At 39.7% G+C, this 20,181-nt stretch overlaps 2 protein-coding genes across 2 annotated transcripts; both read left to right on the top strand.

The window, feature by feature from the left end:
• Positions 1 to 4,551: 4,551 nt before the first annotated feature.
• Positions 4,552 to 8,806, top strand: hoxc10a (homeobox C10a). The gene is made up of 2 exons (XM_055049398.1): positions 4,552 to 5,449; positions 7,586 to 8,806. Exons 1-2 carry the CDS (start codon positions 4,552 to 4,554, stop codon positions 7,861 to 7,863), a joined length of 1,176 nt encoding a protein of 391 aa, XP_054905373.1. The 3' UTR covers positions 7,864 to 8,806.
• Positions 8,807 to 14,527: 5,721 nt separating this feature from the next.
• On the top strand, positions 14,528 to 18,092 carry hoxc9a (homeobox C9a). Its single transcript, XM_055049410.1, has 2 exons — positions 14,528 to 15,786; positions 16,751 to 18,092. The coding sequence occupies exons 1-2, from the start codon at positions 15,243 to 15,245 to the stop codon at positions 16,993 to 16,995; spliced, it is 789 nt and encodes a 262-aa protein (XP_054905385.1). The 5' UTR covers positions 14,528 to 15,242; the 3' UTR covers positions 16,996 to 18,092.
• The last annotated feature ends 2,089 nt before the right edge of the window (positions 18,093 to 20,181 follow it).

The raw sequence follows: 20,181 nt of genomic DNA on the forward strand, positions 1-20,181 counted from the left end.
GTTTCACCTTTAAAAGAACATGGCGCCTCGGACAGTAGAGCGCTGATTTCAAAGTCGTCTTCAACATGAGATAGAGTACGTGAGCAAAGTTGCATCAACTTTCTAAACAATTTAATGAAATTTTTCTAAAAATACAAGATTTGTTTAGTTTCAATTTGCTTCCGGTGAACTTTAACATTACACCGAAATTTACTTATCTCGGTCAAAACAGGCAAACTTAATTTTTTTTTTTCAGGTAAACTGTGACAAGTTTGCCAGAGTAACCTTGCTGGTATTTTTTTTTTTTAGAAGTGGGGTGTTTTTTTGTCCAGGTTGTTAGGGGTCAATACATAGGAAAATGCCGCCAGCTACAAATAATTATATAAAATTAAATGGGGGCAAAAGTCATTTAAACTGCTCGTCATTTGATAAAACTCAGTCCTGACAAAAATTGAAAAAAAATATTAAAAACTGTTTTTTTTTTACTGTATTTGTCTACAAAAGTGTAAGATTATTTAAAATAAATAATCTTGCATTTGACTTAATTTAAGTATGTACCCATCATACTAATTTATTATAAATTCTTACTCGGTTTATCTGCTATTTTGGAGTAAATATAGGAGTATCCCAGTTCCTTATTCCTCCGCAGATACTAATCAAAGGGTTATAGGCTATTCAATGGTTTTACACTACAGTGTCTCAGCACCTAACCTGTTCTATTGGGCTATAAAACAGCTCCTAGCTGTAAAACGAGCTCCTGCTCTTTCAGCAACAGCTCCCTCTCTCAAATGCAATCGCGGGGTGCCGTTTATTCTCGCCACCAAAACAAGCCTTATTAAAATAAATAAATAAAAGCTTTCACATTGGAAATGGTGGCGTGTCTGCGTTTCCTGCTCTCGTGTTTTGCTGTTAAATCGGCAACGCTGCTCTACTTTTGTTGTTGGTGTTTAATTAAGCTCTTACATGATTCTGGAACCATAAATTTGCAGTTGCGCATGGGTTGGACACCAGCATGAAAGGCAAAACAAAGCGCAGTCTCCCACACATCCAACTGGAAAGATATTTCAGAGTGGCTGCCAGGAAGTAAATTGATTGTGTCGCCTCGTTGCAGCTCCTGGTTGGTGGGTCTGCAGAGAGGACAACCCACGCAGCATTCAACACTCTTACCTGTTCGGATTATGATAACAACCTCCAGGTTTGCAATCAAACGGACGGTAATTTTGCTTAGACAAGTGTAAAGACCAAGGTAAAATACAAGCATAGTCCACTCCCTTTCTCTCAGTCAGTGTGCACATGTGCGTGGCTGTTTTGGGTGATTTCTTGAAAGCTTAAAGGCGCATGTGCAGACATGCACATGTGAAACCGAGGCGCTGTCGTGTCATACCAGATATGTTAGTTGTCCTGGAAAGTGTTTCTTCCTTCTTCAAAGAAGAAAATTAAGTGAAACAAAATGTGTCTCGGTGAAACAGCCGTGACCCGTTTTCATGTAAGGACTTGGCCCGGATAAACAATCAGCATGTTGTTGAGGGAGCAAATTTAGACATAGCCAATGACAGGATGTTCTTTTTCTGAATATGACTTTTTTCTTTTGGTTCGTTTCCCTGTTAGCCATGCAAACTTGAATAGTCCCCTTCAGTGCAAACAGTAACATAGTGTTTCTGATTCACTTCGACTCGATGACACAAATTTCACTATTACCTATATGTACCATCTGCAGACAGAAATATTATATATATATATATATATATATATATATATATATATATATATATATATATATATATATATCTATATATATATATCTATATATCTATCTATCTATATATATATATATATATATATATATATATATATATATATATATATATATATATATATATAGATAGATATATAGATAGATATATAGATATATATGTGTGTGTGTGTGTGTGCGTGTGTGTGTGTGTGTGTGTGTGTGTGTGTGTGTGTGTGTGTGTGTGTGTGTGTGTGTGTATAAATGTTCTGTCTTATGCGACAATAAGGTGTGCGTCGTGGAATATGTGTGATTCGAACAATAAAAATTCCACGAATTTTTTTTCCACTCTCATTGAAAACCTGTTTCCATGACGCCGTGTGACTTATTTGTCCTGTACTATCATGAATACCATTTCTTTTTCATTTTCTTGTAGTGTGTGTGAAATTCCACCATGGCACCTTTGCTCGCTTAAAAAAAAGAAAGAAAAAGAAAAAAAAAAACATAAAACAAACATCTAAACTCAAGTTCTGAGCAAGCCTGTGATTTTCTCATAGGTGTAAAATAAGACTGTATGTGATTTTTGTTTCTTTTTTTTGTGCTAAGCAGATGGCTTGTCGGCTAATGTATCATGTAATAAGATAGCCACCCTGTGAGATTCTTCATCTGTTTTTATACAAGGCAGATGCTTGAGTGTATTAAACAGTGTTGCTATTGTCAATGTTAACATTCCATTCTTTCGAGCTTTAGTTTCTGATCCCCCCTTTGAATAATGCTTACAGAAACATTTTATCTACGAGAATCCTGCATGGCCAAAACTCTGAATCCTTTTTTTTTCTCTTTATTTTGTAAGGCCAATTTTTCACATTTTCTTCTTCATGTAGAGGAATGCGAATCACAAAGTCGAAATTAACTTATTTGGACTATTATCTGGCCAAAAAGCTTTTCTCTGTATATGTTCAGATTAGACGGACTGCCCGCTTCAAATGGACACGCAATGCTGCCCTTGCCGTTGAAGGTGATTCTGAACTGCGCACTAAACTCATGCACTTTGGACGGAGTGATACCAAAACAAAACAAAACAAAACAACAAACGACGAGCACATTCACCGACTCGGCAATGAACGACTTCAGGCGAGAGTGATCCACGCAGATCTGCTTTAAATCCACGACCATTAGCCGTTCCGCGTAATGTTATTTCTTTATGTCTGCGCAGACGCAAACACAAGTTAGCCAAATACTTCCCCAAATTCCTTCAAAGCCAAAAAACGCATCAACCACGGTGTCGTGGCCCTGCTCTTCGGGATTTTCCTCGTGTAAAATTGACTTAGGGGCAAACTGTTGTGCTAAATAAAATAACAAATTAAATCAATGTTTTGTTTTATTTTTTTGTTGCTTTTTTTATAAATCGAAAATAAACTCTGGATTTCTTTGTATAATTTAAGCGGTTGCGTTCTTTCCACCGTGTATTTACGCGGCGTAAATCGACCCGAGGAGCACAAATTGCAGCAGCAAAAACAAAAACAAGACATAAAAAAGCAGAAACACCCCCGACTTCACAACCTTGTCACTCAATATCAAATGAACTGGTGCTTTTTGACCACACACTTCCTATGGAAAATAGCACAGCTTACTTTCCGTCACACACTAATGAGACCCAAACATAATTAAGAAAAAAATGAGAAAAAAAAGAGAGAGAGAGTTATCTGCTGAAAGTACAAATATCACAAAGACCACTTTACTCTGTTAGATAATTCTCCCAGCTTTATTGAAACATAGTTAGAAACTGTTTTTTTTGCTTTCGCTGTTCAACGTGTCATAATGAGCACCAACAATTTTAAAAGTTCAATATATATATATATATATATATATATATATATATACATACACACAGGATAAATTCTAGAAAAGTTAAGTTTAATTAACACACGCCTTTTTCTGAAAAAAAAGAGTCAAAACATTTTTATTTTCAATCAGCAACACACCACTGTGGATTTAAAATAATAATCATGCATATGCAAGCATTTCCTCCTAATTTTCTCATTCGTCAGCCCGGAAGATGCTTCCTTGTTGACTAAAACACAAAGAAAGGAAGCAACTTGCTCAGCACGATTTCACATTTCGTTTTCTTTTACACCAAACACATAGAAGTAGTTATCCAGAATAAATGTCACGTTAATTAAAAACAAAACATCCCACAATTACGTAAGTAACAATATGGTTATGTATGACTTACTTATTTTAGTTAAGAATCTTGCATGCATATGATTAAAACAAAAACAGTAATTGTAAGATCTGAACGAATTCTGGTACACACCTGCAAAAACGATCATTGACGTTGTATATTTGCCAATTGTTTTGCATTAGTAGGTACTTTTTAAATATGTATATTTCAGTAAATGTTAAATACTAAGGTAAAGTTTGCTATGTCCCCCCCCAAACCCCCTTTTTGGGAATAACAAAGAAAACTGAAAGGGGAAAAAAAAAGAAGTGAACGAAAAATATTCGCAAATCCATCTCACCTCAACATCACTGTCACCGGGGTTTTACTAAATCACACGACGAATAAACAAAGCTTCCCTTAAGACCCGCGGACTTAAATGTTTACAAACCAAACCTTGAGTGTCTTAAAGAAATCCTTGCCGCAACCGCAGCAACAGCAGTCTGTCCTTTGTTCTTCCTGCTCAGGGCCTCCCGGTCTATGCGGAAAAACCGCCACTAGGTGGCGCTCACGTTCCACCAAAAGCCACCCGCTTTCCCAACTTGACCGCGATGACGTCACTCCAGTCTGGAGCATCAAGGCCACTTCCACGCCGCTATTGGTCTGAAGCTCACATGACATGTCTCCGAGCATCCATAATTGTGTTACACATATTTTTTTTTTGCACCCCCCTCCAAAAGATGTCAGCATCCTACTGTCCTTGTTCTCCTGCTGGAACCCCGCAGTTCAGAGCGGCGGAAAACACCAAGTGATCACCCCTCAAGAGTTGTCACATGCAAATATGACATGTCCGAATAACATATCGCCCGGTAACTTCCTGATGGATTCCTTAATGGGAGGATCATCTTCCTACAGGGCTGAGGGCTATTCCAGCAACCCGGGAATGTACATTCATTCAGCTGCAGAGTACGGATACTCAGTGATGAGGAACATTGGGAAGGTTGGATCATCCCCACTCTCCAAAAGAGACGAAGTCCCTCCAGGCAACGTCTCGCTCGGCGGCTTCCAGGATGCGCCCTACCTGTCAGCGCAGCTGGCCACATGGACACCAGGCTCCAAAAGCAGCAGGGACGAGCAACCTGTTGCCCACCAGTGTTTACAGCCCTGCTCGTTTCCAGCGGGCAGCGTCAAAGTGGAGGCGTTTTGTTGCCTCTATCAAGATGACAGCAATAAGGGGAAACAGACAACAGAGTCGGCCACTTACATCCGGCTCGGAGACAATAGCTGCCGGCGGCCTGAGCAGACTGCAGCCTCCTCCAGTGGCGGCTATTTCCAGGTGTACGGCGGGGAGAGGCCACAGCAGAGCGAGCAGCAGCAGCAGCAGCAGCTGCCCTCCGGCTTTACTCTGACCCACTTGGCGTCATCTGTTGAAACAACAGCAGAGTCGACAGTGAGCTGCAGCAAAATCGCGCAGGAGGTAGCCAGAGAGGCTCCTAAAACAGATGAGGGTGAGAGCAGGAAGGAAGACAAGGCCAAGAGTGACAGCTGCTCAGATAACTCGGACGGGGAAATTAAAGGTATACTCCCCCTCCCGGACACACGTGCATATATATATATATATATATATATATATATATATATATATATATATATATATATATATATATATATATATATATATATATATATATATATATATATATATATATATATATATATATATATATATATGCATATGTGTGTGTGTGTGTGTGTGTGTACACTTAAACTAACGGCTGTGATAATATAAATCGAATGTTCACGTGTGTGTGTGTGTGTGAGTGTGTAAAAGATCTCCCCAAAATATTCCAAGCATGGAGGCTTCGTGGATGTGCATGTTGTGTTTCTGTATGTAGCATATGCTTCAACTCGGTCTCGCAGGGGTTACGGTGCCACTGGTGTTTAACACCTTTCTATTAATGGGGGTGTGTGAGACGGGCAGTTATCATCGAAATAAACACACTTCCTCTCTTACACGGATGCACGAATACACGCTAGTGCTAACGTACAGAGACTGTCACACAAAAGCACACAAAGCACAAAGCTGGAATGTTTCTGCTTCTAAATCGCAGTTTAGAACAACATTTGCTTTACAATTATGCTGCTTGAAATATTATACTTATGGACAAAGCTGAACTTAATTAGAGCATATTTCTGAGGCTTGCATATAGGACTTGTATGTGATGTTTTTTTTTCCCTGCATGAAGGCTGCATTCATGAAGCAACGTGTTACTTTTTAAAATGTCAGTGTTTTTATTACGCTAATTATTTATAATAATTTATGTTGCTCTTGCTTTTAGTTTTGGTTAATGTTCGTTTAAATACTGAGGGAAGAAAAAACCGTGTGTCCTGGTTTTTTTGTCGTATTTATTTTCGCGTTTGATTCAGCCACAAATGCAGCGATTCTGTCAAACTCTGAGAGTTTGACCTAAAAAATAAATAAATAAATAAATAAAAAGTTCAGACATTTCCTCATAGTAGCTTGTAATTAATTTAAAATTAAACTATTGACATGAAGCAAATTGCAGTTTATATATATGTTCAATATTTATATCTATATGTAAAAGTTATGTGTGTGTGTGTGTGTGTGTGTGTGTGTGTGTGTGTGTGTGTGTGTGTGTGTGTGTGTGTGTGTGTGTGTGTGTGTGTGTGTGTTGATGTTTGTGTGTCTTGTCTGTCTGCCTGTAATGGGGAGTGGTTTGGGGGATACGGGTGGCGTGTGTGTGTGTGAGTCTGTGTCTCTGTGTGTTTTGTACTCCCATACAAAATTAAATGTTTTGGAAATTATTAAATGTGGGCCTCACGCTGAGAATTCACATTAGACTAATCACTGCTGCCACTGGGTGCGTTTGTGGATAAATGAGGAGTTACTCCCCTGACTCTGTGAAGTTAATCAAAAAAGTCATTCATCGTGCAGTAGTTATTTATTTGTTTGGTTGGTAGGTTTTCCTTCCTTCCTTCATTTTCTTCTTACTTTTTTTTCTCCTTTCTTTCTTTTTTTCTTTCTTTCACACCCTCCCTTTTTTATTTTTTAACAATGAAATGTGAATGAATGTTTTTTTGTGGAATTTTGCTGAGTAAATATGAGATAAAGGTCTTTCTTTCACACCCTCCTCCCACATGTCCCCCCGTCTTGTTTTTTCTTGTTTTAATATTTATTTTCCTTTTTATATGCCTTTTTTTTTCAATCCTGAATGTCTTCCTTTGCAACAAGAAACTACTTTTTGCGTTGAATTTAACCTCTTAAAAAAATCTTTTGGCTCTTGAGTGCAAACGGCAATAAAATTTTATGGGAGTCTGAGGTGCAACAAAGACAATAGTTGCTTCTTGGGGTGGTTTGATTTGATCTAATTACAGTTGTACATCACGCAAAAAGCAATTTGCAGCTAGTAGTCTGGTGGGTCGTAGGCAAAACGTGCGGTGTACCTCATTTGTTAAAGTGGAAAGGGAAGCATCCACATCCAGGTAAAAGCTACTTTGACGTCCTGATCCTTGTAACGTCATTCAAGGAGCTCTGGATGTGATACAGGAAACGGGTGCGTGCTGGCTGGTTCTCAGTCATGTCTGTCAGGATTTATCCGCTGCTTTTTTTATTGATTGGTTTTTTTTCTTCTGCTTCTTTGTTTTATTATTGCTTTCCCTCTGTCACTGTTGTGTTTGTCCCATTCCGACAGATGATTCATCCGCGGAAAAGACAACGGGGAGCTGGTTAAAAGCCAAAAGTGGAAGGAAGAAGCGGTGTCCCTACACAAAGCACCAGACGCTGGAGCTGGAGAAGGAGTTCTTGTTCAACATGTATCTGTCTCGGGAGCGCCGCCTGGAGATCAGCCGCAGTATCAACCTGACCGACAGACAGGTCAAGATCTGGTTCCAAAACAGACGCATGAAGCTCAAGAAGCTCAACAGGGAGAGCCGGGAAAGGGAGCAGAGTGCAGTTTACAACTATTCCTGAAGACTCTGTCAGCTTCAGGCGCGCTCACACACACTCTACAGGGGACCGTTTCAAATAGACATGCATGCGTCATTTTGTAATGCTTTTATCGGTTTTCTTTTTATGTGCACACAAACACACACTTTAAGGGTGCCTTCTAATGTGAATAGAGGAGCTGCAACTTGCAGAGAGAGAGAGAAAAAAGAGAGAGAGACAAGAGAGAGAGAGAGAGAGAGAGAGAGAGAGAGAGAGAGAGAGAGAGAGAGAGAGAGAGAGAGAGAGAGAGAGAGAGAGAGAGAGAGAGAGAGAGGGAGAATTGGAAGATTGAGGTGCAATTGTTTTGTGAAGCTGACTATTGAGGCAGCCTCGGTCAGATTATAAATTTACAGTGACACTTTGACACTGCTGAGCTGTTCATGTTTCGTCACTTGTGTGCTGCTGCTGCTTCTTCGTTTTTGGTGTCTGTGGGAATTTCGTGCTGTGTAACGTGCATGCACAAGGTGACATTAAGCTCTGTCATGCTAAACGGTTCCAAACTAATAATAAAAAAGGAGGATAAAATGGAGAAGTACCACCAACTTTGTCCTTCCCCTGGCACACTGGGTTTGAAAAACGTGAGGGAGGGGAAGACGCTGCGGACGGGAAGAAGGAGATCATGGCAGTTTTAATAGAATTGAGAGACCATAACGTTGATTTAAATATTATCCAGGTGACCACAGTAAGTCAAGGTCATAAAATTCTAATGTCAGGTTCGCCCTGGAAAGCGTTGGGGGTGGATTTTATGATCTGCAAATATAATGTGCCGCAGCAGTAAAAGATGCGTTTAAAGGTGTGTGTGCGTGCGTGTGTGTGTGTGTGCGGAGGAGGACTAATCCACACGGCAAGGAGCCCCGTGCAAAGTGCAGCAAGCCAGCCGGGGTGCTGCGTGAACTGCAGGGAGCAGCAGGAACCACCGCCGCCGCCTCCACTGCAGGCGGAGAAGGAGTGGGTGAGAGATGGGGTGGAGGGGGGGAGGAGGGGGGATAATTGAGCTTCGTAACTGCTGGAAGATAAGAAACATGGAGGATAAAGGCACAATGAGAAAGGCTGCGGCTGCAGGAGTAACACGCATCGGGACAATAGAAGCGCACCTGTGTGGATGCGAGGAGGCAAGGAAAGGTAGGATGGATGATTTTGTTTCCTGATTTGGAGGCTGTGCCACAGCTGTCAGCGGGGCTCGCCTGACAGCTCGTGTGGCACGCACTGTGCATGCTTGATCATGTCACTGTTGTTTATATGAAGTTGTCTCGCATAAATAATCCAATAAGCATGCTGTTGTTTGCTGTTATAACATTCCTTTCTTTAAATAACAAAGCTGGCTGATGGATATATATATATATATATTAGCATTGTGCAGTTGGAGCCTGAATGTAGCTGTTAGTTTGGACCAATTTCCTCTCCTGTGATGCTGCAGGGTTAGCTTTTTATTTTTGGGAAAAAAAAATAATAATTTTTTGTTCCCAAACGAACCATGCAATCGACTGAAAAAGTAAACAGGCAATGTGTGAAACAGTGTATGTGCTGAGTTTATACTTGCCCTTTTCCCTCATTGTGCTGGTTGTCGCTCATCATCTTGTTGCCTTTTGCACTACTGTCTCCTTTCAATGGATATTTGCACGAAGCTGAAGCGTGGTTTAGGTAGTTTCATGTTGTTGGGGTTGGCTTCCTGACTCGGCAACAAGAAACTGCCTTGATTACGTCAGTTCGTCTTCATCAAGGGCACAATTTCCACTGAATTGCCCCCCTATAGGCACCTCCAGGTCCCCCCCACCCCCGCAAATGGCATTGTAAATGAACTGGGGCAGCTATACCTTGGACAGAGAAGTTTTGTTTCTTTGCTGTTAGTTTGTGGCGGGGCTGTAAAAAGCTTCTGAGGCTCTCACAAATAGAATGGGCTGTAAACAACCAGGGGTAAACTTTTTTAGACTGTGTTGCATCTGTCGGTTAGGGGCTTGTGTGTGTGTACGTGCTGTCGCTTCACGATGAAAACAGACGCAATGATATTAGACGAAGAAATTTCACATTTTGGAGTCATTTGGCAACTGCTGGGGTCGTCGTTATTATTATTATTATTATTATTATTATTATTATTATTATTATTATTATTATTATTATTATTATTATTATTATATTATTATTATTATTATTGTTGTTGTTGTTGTTGTTGTTGTTGTTTTCAAGATTGCTCTGAGCGTTTCTTTGCAAAACTCAATTTTTCATTCAGAAGAGTTCAAATAGAAATTGAAATGCTCTTTGTCATTACAAATTAATAGATTACAAATAACTACATGAAACATCAGGAGACCAACAGATGTGTTTCGTTTGGAGTCTCGTGTTTGTTTTTGTTTTTTGATAAATATCATTTTTATTCTTTTTTTTCATTATTCGTTTGCTTTGCTTTGTCACAGTTGGTGTTTGATTATTTTATCAAAAAGACCCAGTTCGATAATTAAGTTCATTTCCACCTATTTCGGCAAATTTTATTAAGATTTTCCATGCTAGGATCTTTGTTTTTTTTCGTCATTTTTCTTCCTATTATTTTTATTTTTATCTTTTATTTCGCACAGGTAAATAACTTGTTGTCCTGCATGGGGTCAGGCATTATGCAGACCATAACTTTAGACGTTTGTCCAACAGCTAAACATTTTGTGATTATTGCAAGGTCATTGCAAGAAAATCAATCAAACGTGAAAGGGATCCAAGATCCCCCCAAAAAACATTGATAGGAAGCATTTCTGTTTTGGAGCAGTCAGCATGTTTTCTGTGTCAGTGTTTATTCCGGTTTGTCATTTTCTTGGCCCCCACCTTGCTTTGGCTTTAGCGCCACTTGGAAGAGACAGTCTGGAATCCAAAGTCATTTTCATTCAGCTCCGTGAATGAGCGTGTCTCTTGGAATGCACCACTTTACAAAGACTTCAGAGCAACAGGAAACAGCCCCACAGAGTTGCACAGATCCAACCTAAAACCGTGCAAGCATAAAACAATTTATGCCACGCTGCAAGTGGCTCTATTTGCAGCAATCGGAGCCGTTCGACGGGCGCGTCTTTGGCGGAACATGAGGATGTGCTAGTCTGACAGCAGCTTGATCTGACTACAAATCCTCTAAGGGGTTTCTTCCGTTATTTATTTATTTATTTATTTATTTTATTTATTTATTTATTGCCTTTCCACCGCTTTCGAAACATCCGTGCATATGTGTATATATTTGCAATAGTGAGAGTTTTTCAGTTGATGACACATAACGAAGGAAACCTTAACGCTGCATGTTTGAATACTATGTTTAAAAAAATAGGTGAAGTCCTTTTACATTGATTTTCTCTCAGTACATTTGAATTTATTGACATATTCGGTCTCACTTCGTGACTCCAAGCGCTCGATTTAACGGTGCATAATAAAAGCGAACGGTCTAAAACAAAATGCATACCTCAAGTTTCATGTTACTTTCACTCAGTGTTATAATTTTATCAACTTAGATCTGTGTCATATTTGTGTCGTCATCCTTTTGGGAGAGGGGGGGGGTAAATCATAATAAAAGTGACTTCCGCATAAAATGGATGTTTCTAAACGGTTGTCAACAAAGATATTACTTGCATTTAATGTCATCATGAATATTATTAACTTTTGGAGATGTGCGAATGGGTACGAAATGTTGCGGCAGGACACTTATGACCAGCGGGCCTGATCGTCAGTAAAGTTTTATTAGAAAGCTGCAGTTATTTCAGAGTGACGGAAACCGTTTGAAGTCGGATTATCTGAAACCAGAAACTTTTATCTCGTTGAGAGGACTCTCGAGTCCAGTTAGTGCAGGAGTCCCCGGGATCACTGGGCTCTTTAGTTCGTAACGTTGTGTTTCAGCTGCGCTATCTGCTCAACACATGGGACTTGTAGAAAGAAGTCGTGGTATTCCTGCTGAGTGGGCCCATGTGGAGCCTTGCAGCACACACACAGTCTGGTCCAAATATGACACCGAAGGATGTGTCCGCGTGCGTGGTGTGGGATGGAGAAAGTGCTTGATCTGAACCGTGCTTGGCAAATCAATTTTGCTGAGTCGGCTTTATTATATTTTATCATTGCAATGACGAAGAACTATAATGGAATGGTAGTTTAGATTTTTCGGGCTATTGTTTTGCTGATCTTTTTTATTATTTTTTTTTTTTGTAGAGGTATTCCCGCTACTCGTTATCTTTTAGAGTACTTGCTATTTGGATGCGAGCAAGTGCGCTTCCAATAAAATAAATGCATCTTTCCATATGCTTATGCTTCAGGTAGCAACACAGAGGTATAAGACACAGATGTGTATTTTATAATCATATCTTCACTGAACTGTCGAGCCTTTAAATATATATATATATATATATATATATATTATATATATATATATATATATATATATATATATATATATATATATATATATATATATATATAATATATATATATATATATATATATATATTTGTGTGTGTGTATATTTGTTTTTTTTTTTTTTTGTTTTACATTTTTAAGAATAAAATATATTTCTATGAATAAATAAGTTAAAACGTGACTTTATGTTAAGCTCTGATTCTGACTATTGTACTCAGGAAGGAGAGTGTCATAGTTAACATGATTTGAATGTTTCGTGAACTGCGGCAACACCCATACTAAGGGGAACAACCAAGTTGTTCGCTGCTTGGTTTCAGCTCTGAATTTAGCTGCACATGGCCATACGATAAGGATTGCAAAACAGCCAAGCATCATCTGTAGGCCAGATATGATTCCTATAGCCTTAGTGCTAAGATGATTTCTCTTTTGTGATGACGTAATGTCTTGCCGACATGTGTGACTCAATGGAAACCTGAAATGGAAGCACGAAATAACTCCTGTGCAAACTTTCGTGACAGACTTGGCGTCTTGTTTTCGGGGGAATGTTTTAAAGAACACGACATCTTCTCCTTGATCCGAATTAAAACTGCTCGAGAGCGGCTAAAGGCTGATGTTTTATCCTTATTTTGGAGCCATTTTGCTTCCCTTCTGCTGCTTAACTTACTAATTTCGACTCTTTCATTTTCACGCAGCCTTCTTTTGGAAATATGCCAATAAACGTGGATCTCCTGTTCACGCACATGTTTTTGTTTTTTTTTCCTGGATTTGAACCAGACTTTCAAAATGTAAAAGCGAACAATAATTATCTTTAAGATTATTGTTATTCGACATGCTACCGTTGCGGGTCGCCAGAAAATACAGAAAAAAAGAAAGACAAGTGCAAAGGATTATTTAACATTTTCATGTTTTTATTGCAAAATAGGTGGACAAATGAGTAAGATTCATATAGTCGAACTTTTCTTCTAATATCAATTAAATGGTAAGGACACATTAACACATAGCATTTGCATGCATTCGCGCACACGAACGGAGTATATCGCGTAATGAACGCAGAACCACAGGTGCACTTCCAAAACAATTTAAGTGATCTCTTTGGAGTACAGTAAATATCTATACAGGATACACAGTGCATTTATATGACTGCAGATTAAAGTAATAAATGGCCTGTGAGTGTGATTCATTTACATTTTTATATCGCATGAAGAAACAGGCGTTGACATCCGGCACACAGTGAACAACTTCTTAATATAGCTGATTCATACTGTGGCAATAAATGTGCAGTGTGGATCCGTTTGCTTTCATAAATTCTTGACAAAGTTATTGAACACGGTCGGTTCAGTCTGCCGCGTTCATCAACAATCAAACCACGACACCGTCTTGACGTGATCCGGGTTAAGGTCTGCCGTCTGGCCTGTTAAATTTCATGGTTGAATCTGAACTCAGCGAGCACGAGAAACCCAACACTGTCTCAATGTTTTGTTTGAAAAGAACAACAAAGCACAAAACAGCGACTCTCAGTCTTAAACGGTTTGAGATATGTATTATTATTATTTTTTGTAATTAAATTACGAATGTTGGGGAGGAAACGCCTGAACCTTGACTGGTAGTACTGTGGTGATAACAGTAGAGAGGGTACGTCGCTGTTTGTTATTGATTGTTCAGACGACATTTTTGAAATGCATGGAATGCACTGCTGAAATAATCGGAGATAATTTTGGAACATAATGCGCACTTTTTAACAGCTCATTTTATTCTTTTTATATGTAATCAACGTAATAATATATACATTATTGTACTGTATATATATATAAACACGTTTATTGACCTGTTGTTGTATTTTTCTCCTGTTTTTGTAATGTTGCGACTTCGCTTAGTCGGTGAATCGCTCCATCTCAGGTTTCAGACATCAGAGGTGTGTTGTTAAGTAAAACGGCAGGATACAAAAGTATCATTTTCAATTTTATGAACGCTTTTATGGAGTTATATACCCCCTCATGTACACCGCGTTATATTATCTGCTGCCATCGGCCTTTTCGATTTCATTGTTGATATTATATATATATATTGTTTTTAGCAGGCGCACACAATGGTGGCGGCTTTTATTTTTAGCAGGGATCTCAGATGCTCTCCATATTAACGATACGTTTATGAACAATCAAATGGTCCTCGTTAAAATTTATTGATGGACATAAAAACCTCGAACGGTCACTGGCCGAATATAGTTGGCTTTTTTTGTGGGCTGTGAGTCTGTAAGCCTTCGGAATCTCCTTCTCGGCTGTATCTGCACAAACCCCATTTAGGGAATGTTTGGTCTTCAGGCTCTCGTTAAAAGTCGTGCGAAATGCGTCCCTTATTTTGATTCTCCCCAGTTTCCACCGCGCACGTCTCCCTGCTGCAGCTGCGGATGCTGCCGTCAAGGCTTTTCTCTTTATGTATCCCTGAAAACAATAAACGGCATTCTACGAGAAGTTATAAACTCCTCACTTTATCAAATGCTGCTTTGCCGAGGATAAAAAGAGCCAACGATTCAATAAACGCTTTAATGCTGTAACAGTATCTATTGAAGTAGCATAGAGCTCTGACAGAGATTAATTACACCATCAAATAGTTCCTTGCTTTAACACGCAGTGTGCGCAGGTCTGTGCTACGACTGGATAAAGATCTAGCTGCAGCACTGCGCATGAATGGTTTCCTTATTCTAAAAAAAGGAGAAATGTTAGGGCAATTTTACCTCTATGAGTCCAGGAATGAGGTGAAAGAACACTTTGTTTAATCCCATTTATGTGCATTGGTATCCCTGGATAAGTGGCGCATTGATCCACTGTACAATTTTTGTGGGGGTAAATATAATCACGTGTCAGCGGGTCAGCCAATGGGAGCCAGGGAAGCTTTGAGAAATAATTACCTGCCTTGATTGTTCTATGGCTAGATAAAAAAGTACACATACACTCCATATAATAAACGGATGCATGTAAAAGAGTCGGGGAGGCTTCGACATGTCGACCACGGGTCCCATAAGTAATTATTATGTGGACTCCTTGATCAACCATGAGAACGAGGATGTCCTTGCTGCGACTCGGTTCTCTGCTCCCGGTTCGCACCCAGCTGGCCCCCGTCCGACATCCCTAGTCCCGGAGTGCGCCGACTATCCTTCCTGCAGCTTCGCACCCAAACCGACCGTGTTCTCTACGTCCTGGGCCCCCGGACACTCCCAGTCATCAGTGGTCTACCATCCGTACAGCCATCAACCGCACTTAGGCACAGACTCGAGGTATATGCGCTCATGGCTGGAGCCGATCTCAGGCGCCGTGCCTTTTCACGGCTACCCGGGGAACGGCAGACATTACGGACTGAAGCCCGACGCCTTCCAGGAACACAGAGCCGGGGAATGCCTCAGCTCCGCCGGACGGACCTACCCGGATTATCTGTACTGCTCATCCACTGACATGCGAGACAAGACGCCGCAGAACGTCCCCTCTCCCGAGTCGGAGCTTCTTGCGTCTGGGAAGCATAAGGAGGAGAAGCCGGAGCTAGATCCTAGTAAGTCAACGCTTCTTTTACAGCCAGGAAGCATTCTTGTTTTGGTCTGGAACTGTTGTGAAATGAAATTAGAAATGGCTTCTCCCTTTTCCTCGCGGCTCAAATGTGAAACGCCTGTGCTGGAAGGGGGGAAAGCTTAAGGAACTATAAAAGACAAACGCTACCAGGCTAATATTGGGGGGCTATAAAAGCAGACGGGGTTGTAAACATGGACTCAAAACTGCAGGATAAAGACGTTGAATTTGGATGGATGCTGTCGGATTTCGGACGTTTTCATTTAAAAGTGAACACCCTGAATCTGACATATGAATCTATTCATCAGCAAACTGCTCATGATTCATTTTTACGATTATATTTTGACCCCCGTGTCAGTAAAAGGCGGCATACAAGCCAACTTTTAGTACTTTTCTTTTTTTTTTCAACAGGGCCTTAACGTGCAACAAATCCATATTCCCAGATATGAAATACTTACCAGTCTTCTCAGCTATGATAAGATTACGTGTTTACAGACACAAATGTATAATTTAGTCTGCTTTATTAAGTACAAAACTTATCCACAGGCAACTTGAGGAATGTGGGGACAAACTCGAGGACTTTCACCACGGACCTGTAAAGGCTTGAACCACGGGCCATTTTATGAGCCTATAAAGTGAATACGCGCACTGAGTATTTTACGACGGTGTTACTCACAAGTTAAGAGAACAAGAAAGCAAATCAGCGCAGGATTGCTCTGTGTTGGGTTTTATTTAAACTACTAAATGTTAATTTAGCTTGAATGTAAGCTGTATTATAGGGTTGACTGTAATTATTTTTATTTTTTGCACTTTCTGATGAGTCTTGGTTGCACGTTTTGCCAGTTTTTTTTTTTTGTGCGGGGGTCGCTGGGGGGTGGTTTACGTTCCTCTCTTATGACTATAATTGTATTTTATTTATTTATTTTATTTTTTATTTTTTTAATTTGCAGATAACCCCGTGGCCAATTGGATACACGCCCGCTCCACGAGGAAGAAGCGGTGTCCTTACACAAAGTACCAAACTTTGGAACTGGAAAAGGAGTTCTTGTTCAATATGTACCTCACCAGAGACCGGAGATACGAGGTCGCAAGGGTACTGAATCTGACCGAGAGGCAGGTCAAAATCTGGTTTCAGAACCGGCGAATGAAGATGAAGAAAATGAACAAGGACAAGAGCGACAACAAGGAACAATAATGACTGTCGAGAGAGCGAGCGAGCGAGAGAGATAACCAATTAATAGAAAAATAAATAAAAATCTACAAAAAAATAAAAAATAAAAATGGACAGCACAGATTTACCAAAACGTAAAGCCTCCACCACGTCCTTCATCTTATTTGTCACTTTGTTGGATTTGTTTGTAGTACCATTAACCTCAGTCTTTGTGATGCTGAATATTATTTTAGTGCACAATTTAAACATTTAAGAGAGAGAGAGAAAAAGAGGATACAGCATAGAGACTTTTGTTGAGAAAACAATCTGCTTTCACTTTTATATTTCTATGTAAGAAAAATCTAAATGAGCAACGTTTGGATGACACACAATCTGTCCGAAGAAATAGAATACTTGAATTCTTTTTTGAATTTCAAAAGAAAAAAAACCCTATAATTTATGACGTGAATGTTGTTGTTTTTGTTTTTTTTTCCTCAATGTTTATTTTATTTGTATACTTCCTGACGCAGGTGTACAGTATTTTGTACAGAATCAGAAGCATCTGCGAGCGCCTCGTCTGTGTTGTATTTTGTGATAGTTGTTGCTGTAAATGTGCTTTATTTGTTTGTCTTTCTTTCTGACTTTCTCTCTTCGTTTCTTCTTTCTTCCTTCCTTTCTTTCATTCTTTCTTTCTTTCTTCTTTCTTTCTTTCTTTCTTTCTTTCTTTCTTTCTTTCTTTCTTTCTTTCTTTCTTCTTTCTTTCTTTCTTTCTTTCTTTCTTTCTTTCAAGATTTTGGCCATATAGCTGGCGAGTTTTAATTAAAGAGTGTAGCTGAATAGAGCTCTGCAAATATAATCATGATCACATAAAGGCTTGTTTTCTGTGTTCATTGGGGATGTGATGCAAGTGGAATTTGGCTACACGGGAGGTTGGGCTTTAATAAGGCAACGCATAATGAGGAAACTCATTTTCTTTAAAAACAGCAGGCATGTTTGAGGCAATCGCGTTTTTCTGCGAAGGCTGCAAAGGCCTTAATTAAGAAAGGTTGGGCTCAAAACGAGGTTAAATTGAAAGCACGTTTTCATTTTCGCCGTTTTAGCGAGCGTCTTTTACGCTACTATCAAGGCCGACACGGGTCATATTTGCAGCTAAGCGATTTTTTTTTTTGTTTCTTTTTTTTTTTGCAAATCAAATTCCAAAATATGTGTTTTAGAAACGTACCTCAGTGCAACAACAGCACGACACATATCTTAATAATATCCCCACAATTAAAAGAGACATTTGCAATATTAAATGAGCATGACTCGATCCGAAAACTTCCACTTAACCTTTCAATTTTTAACTTGCGTTTGGTATTGCACACACACACACGCAAGCACAGCACAAACACACGTGAGCAAGCAAGGAAGCACAACACACACACACACACACACACACACCCACACACACACACACACACACACACACACACACACACACACACACACACACACACACACGCACACACACACACACACACGCACACACACCACACACACACACCACACACACACACACACACACACACACACACACACACACACACACACACACGCACAGAGTGCACAGAGGTTTCCAACTGTATAGGTACATGTCCACCAAGGCTTCAAAGATGGCAGAGAAAGAGAGAGGGGAAAAAAATATGCTGACAGAATTTGAACGGCTGAACTTTTAAGTGAGCGACAATTTCCCTTGTCTCACATTTGTTTCCTGGGATAGGCCTAAATTGCCTTTTTGTGGTGGCAAACAATGCAGACAGGATGCTGTAATTTCAAAGCCCGATCCCAGCGCATTTCCGCTCAGCTCTGCTCAGCTCAGCTCAGCCCGGACAAAGATGCCAGTTTTACAGCCCCTGTTGGAGCTCGGGCTGTTTGTCTCAAATGCAGACGAACAAAGCAAACTCGACTCACTGGCTAGACGTCTGGGCTAAATTACTTTATGGTTTTAATGGACGGTGCTGCTGCTGCTGAACTCGTTCAAAGCACTGTTCGTGGGGGGACTCCTTTTCCCTTTCCACTGATAGGCTAACCGCCCCTGCACTTCGTCTCAGGACTGGTCGATCAGTCTACAATTGGATGGAGAGAAGTCAATAATTATTATGCACAAATATGAGAGCTGCACTGCAGATATCTCTTGGCAATTTCGTAGTTGGTCAGCATAACAGAAAAACAGCGCGGCATCGGTTTAAAGCGCCATAAAATAAGATTTCTCCTTGTTGGCGCAGGGATTTGGTTAACTAATTCATTGAAGTAAAAGGCCAGATATTTTCCAATTTTGGAGGACAAATGGGAACATCATTCACATCCGCATCACAAATGTTTCTGATTGGTCGAAAGGGTTAGTTTAAGGGAAGGTTCCTAACACTAGATGACGCTGTTGATCAACGTTTTGACCAGGAGCCCATGTCTTTTGGAGGTGGGGGGATGGGGGGCTGTTTTGCAAGTCTGTGGCTTTGCTAAAGAGTGAAAAGTAACTCTGTCGATGACAATGTGACAGATATGCTCACGCACCACATTTGCTGTAATAGCCCACAAAGCGGCTCATTCTGAGAGCGGCGGACCTAACGTTGGACGTGACCACAGAGAATGTCCACAAGCAAGACACAAGCATGTATATGTATGCCTGTGTCCTGCTTTTATATATATATATATATATATATATTATATATATATATATATATATATATATATATATATATATATATATATATATATATATATATATATATATATATATATATATATATATATATATATATATATATATATGTCTGTGTGTGTGGGGGGGGGGTGTGGGGTGTGTGTGTGTAGGTGTACGTGTGTGGATGTAATAATAATTATTATTATTAGTAGTAGTAGCAGCAGCAGCAGTATTATTATTATTATTACTTTTAATAATAATAATAATAATAATAATAATAATAATAATAATAATAATAATAATAATAGTAGTAGTAGTAGTAGTAGTAGTAGTCTTAATAGTAGTAGAAATACACAGAAAAAATAACTATTTTAAACAAGAATATTTTCCATGTGCTACACTCGGATTTGAATCATCACTAGGCCTACTCTGTTGTAATGTGTACTCCAGCAGTCCAAAGTGTTCAAGAAGTGATTGGCAATCTGCATATTTATAGAGTGCAAAAGGTCTATAAACTCGCCCAGTGCTCCTTTCACATTTTACGATGATGC

This window comes from Poeciliopsis prolifica, unplaced genomic scaffold, assembly GCF_027474105.1.
Source record: "Poeciliopsis prolifica strain line A6 unplaced genomic scaffold, Auburn_PproV2 SCAFFOLD029, whole genome shotgun sequence".
Taxonomy (NCBI): Eukaryota; Metazoa; Chordata; class Actinopteri; order Cyprinodontiformes; family Poeciliidae; genus Poeciliopsis; species Poeciliopsis prolifica.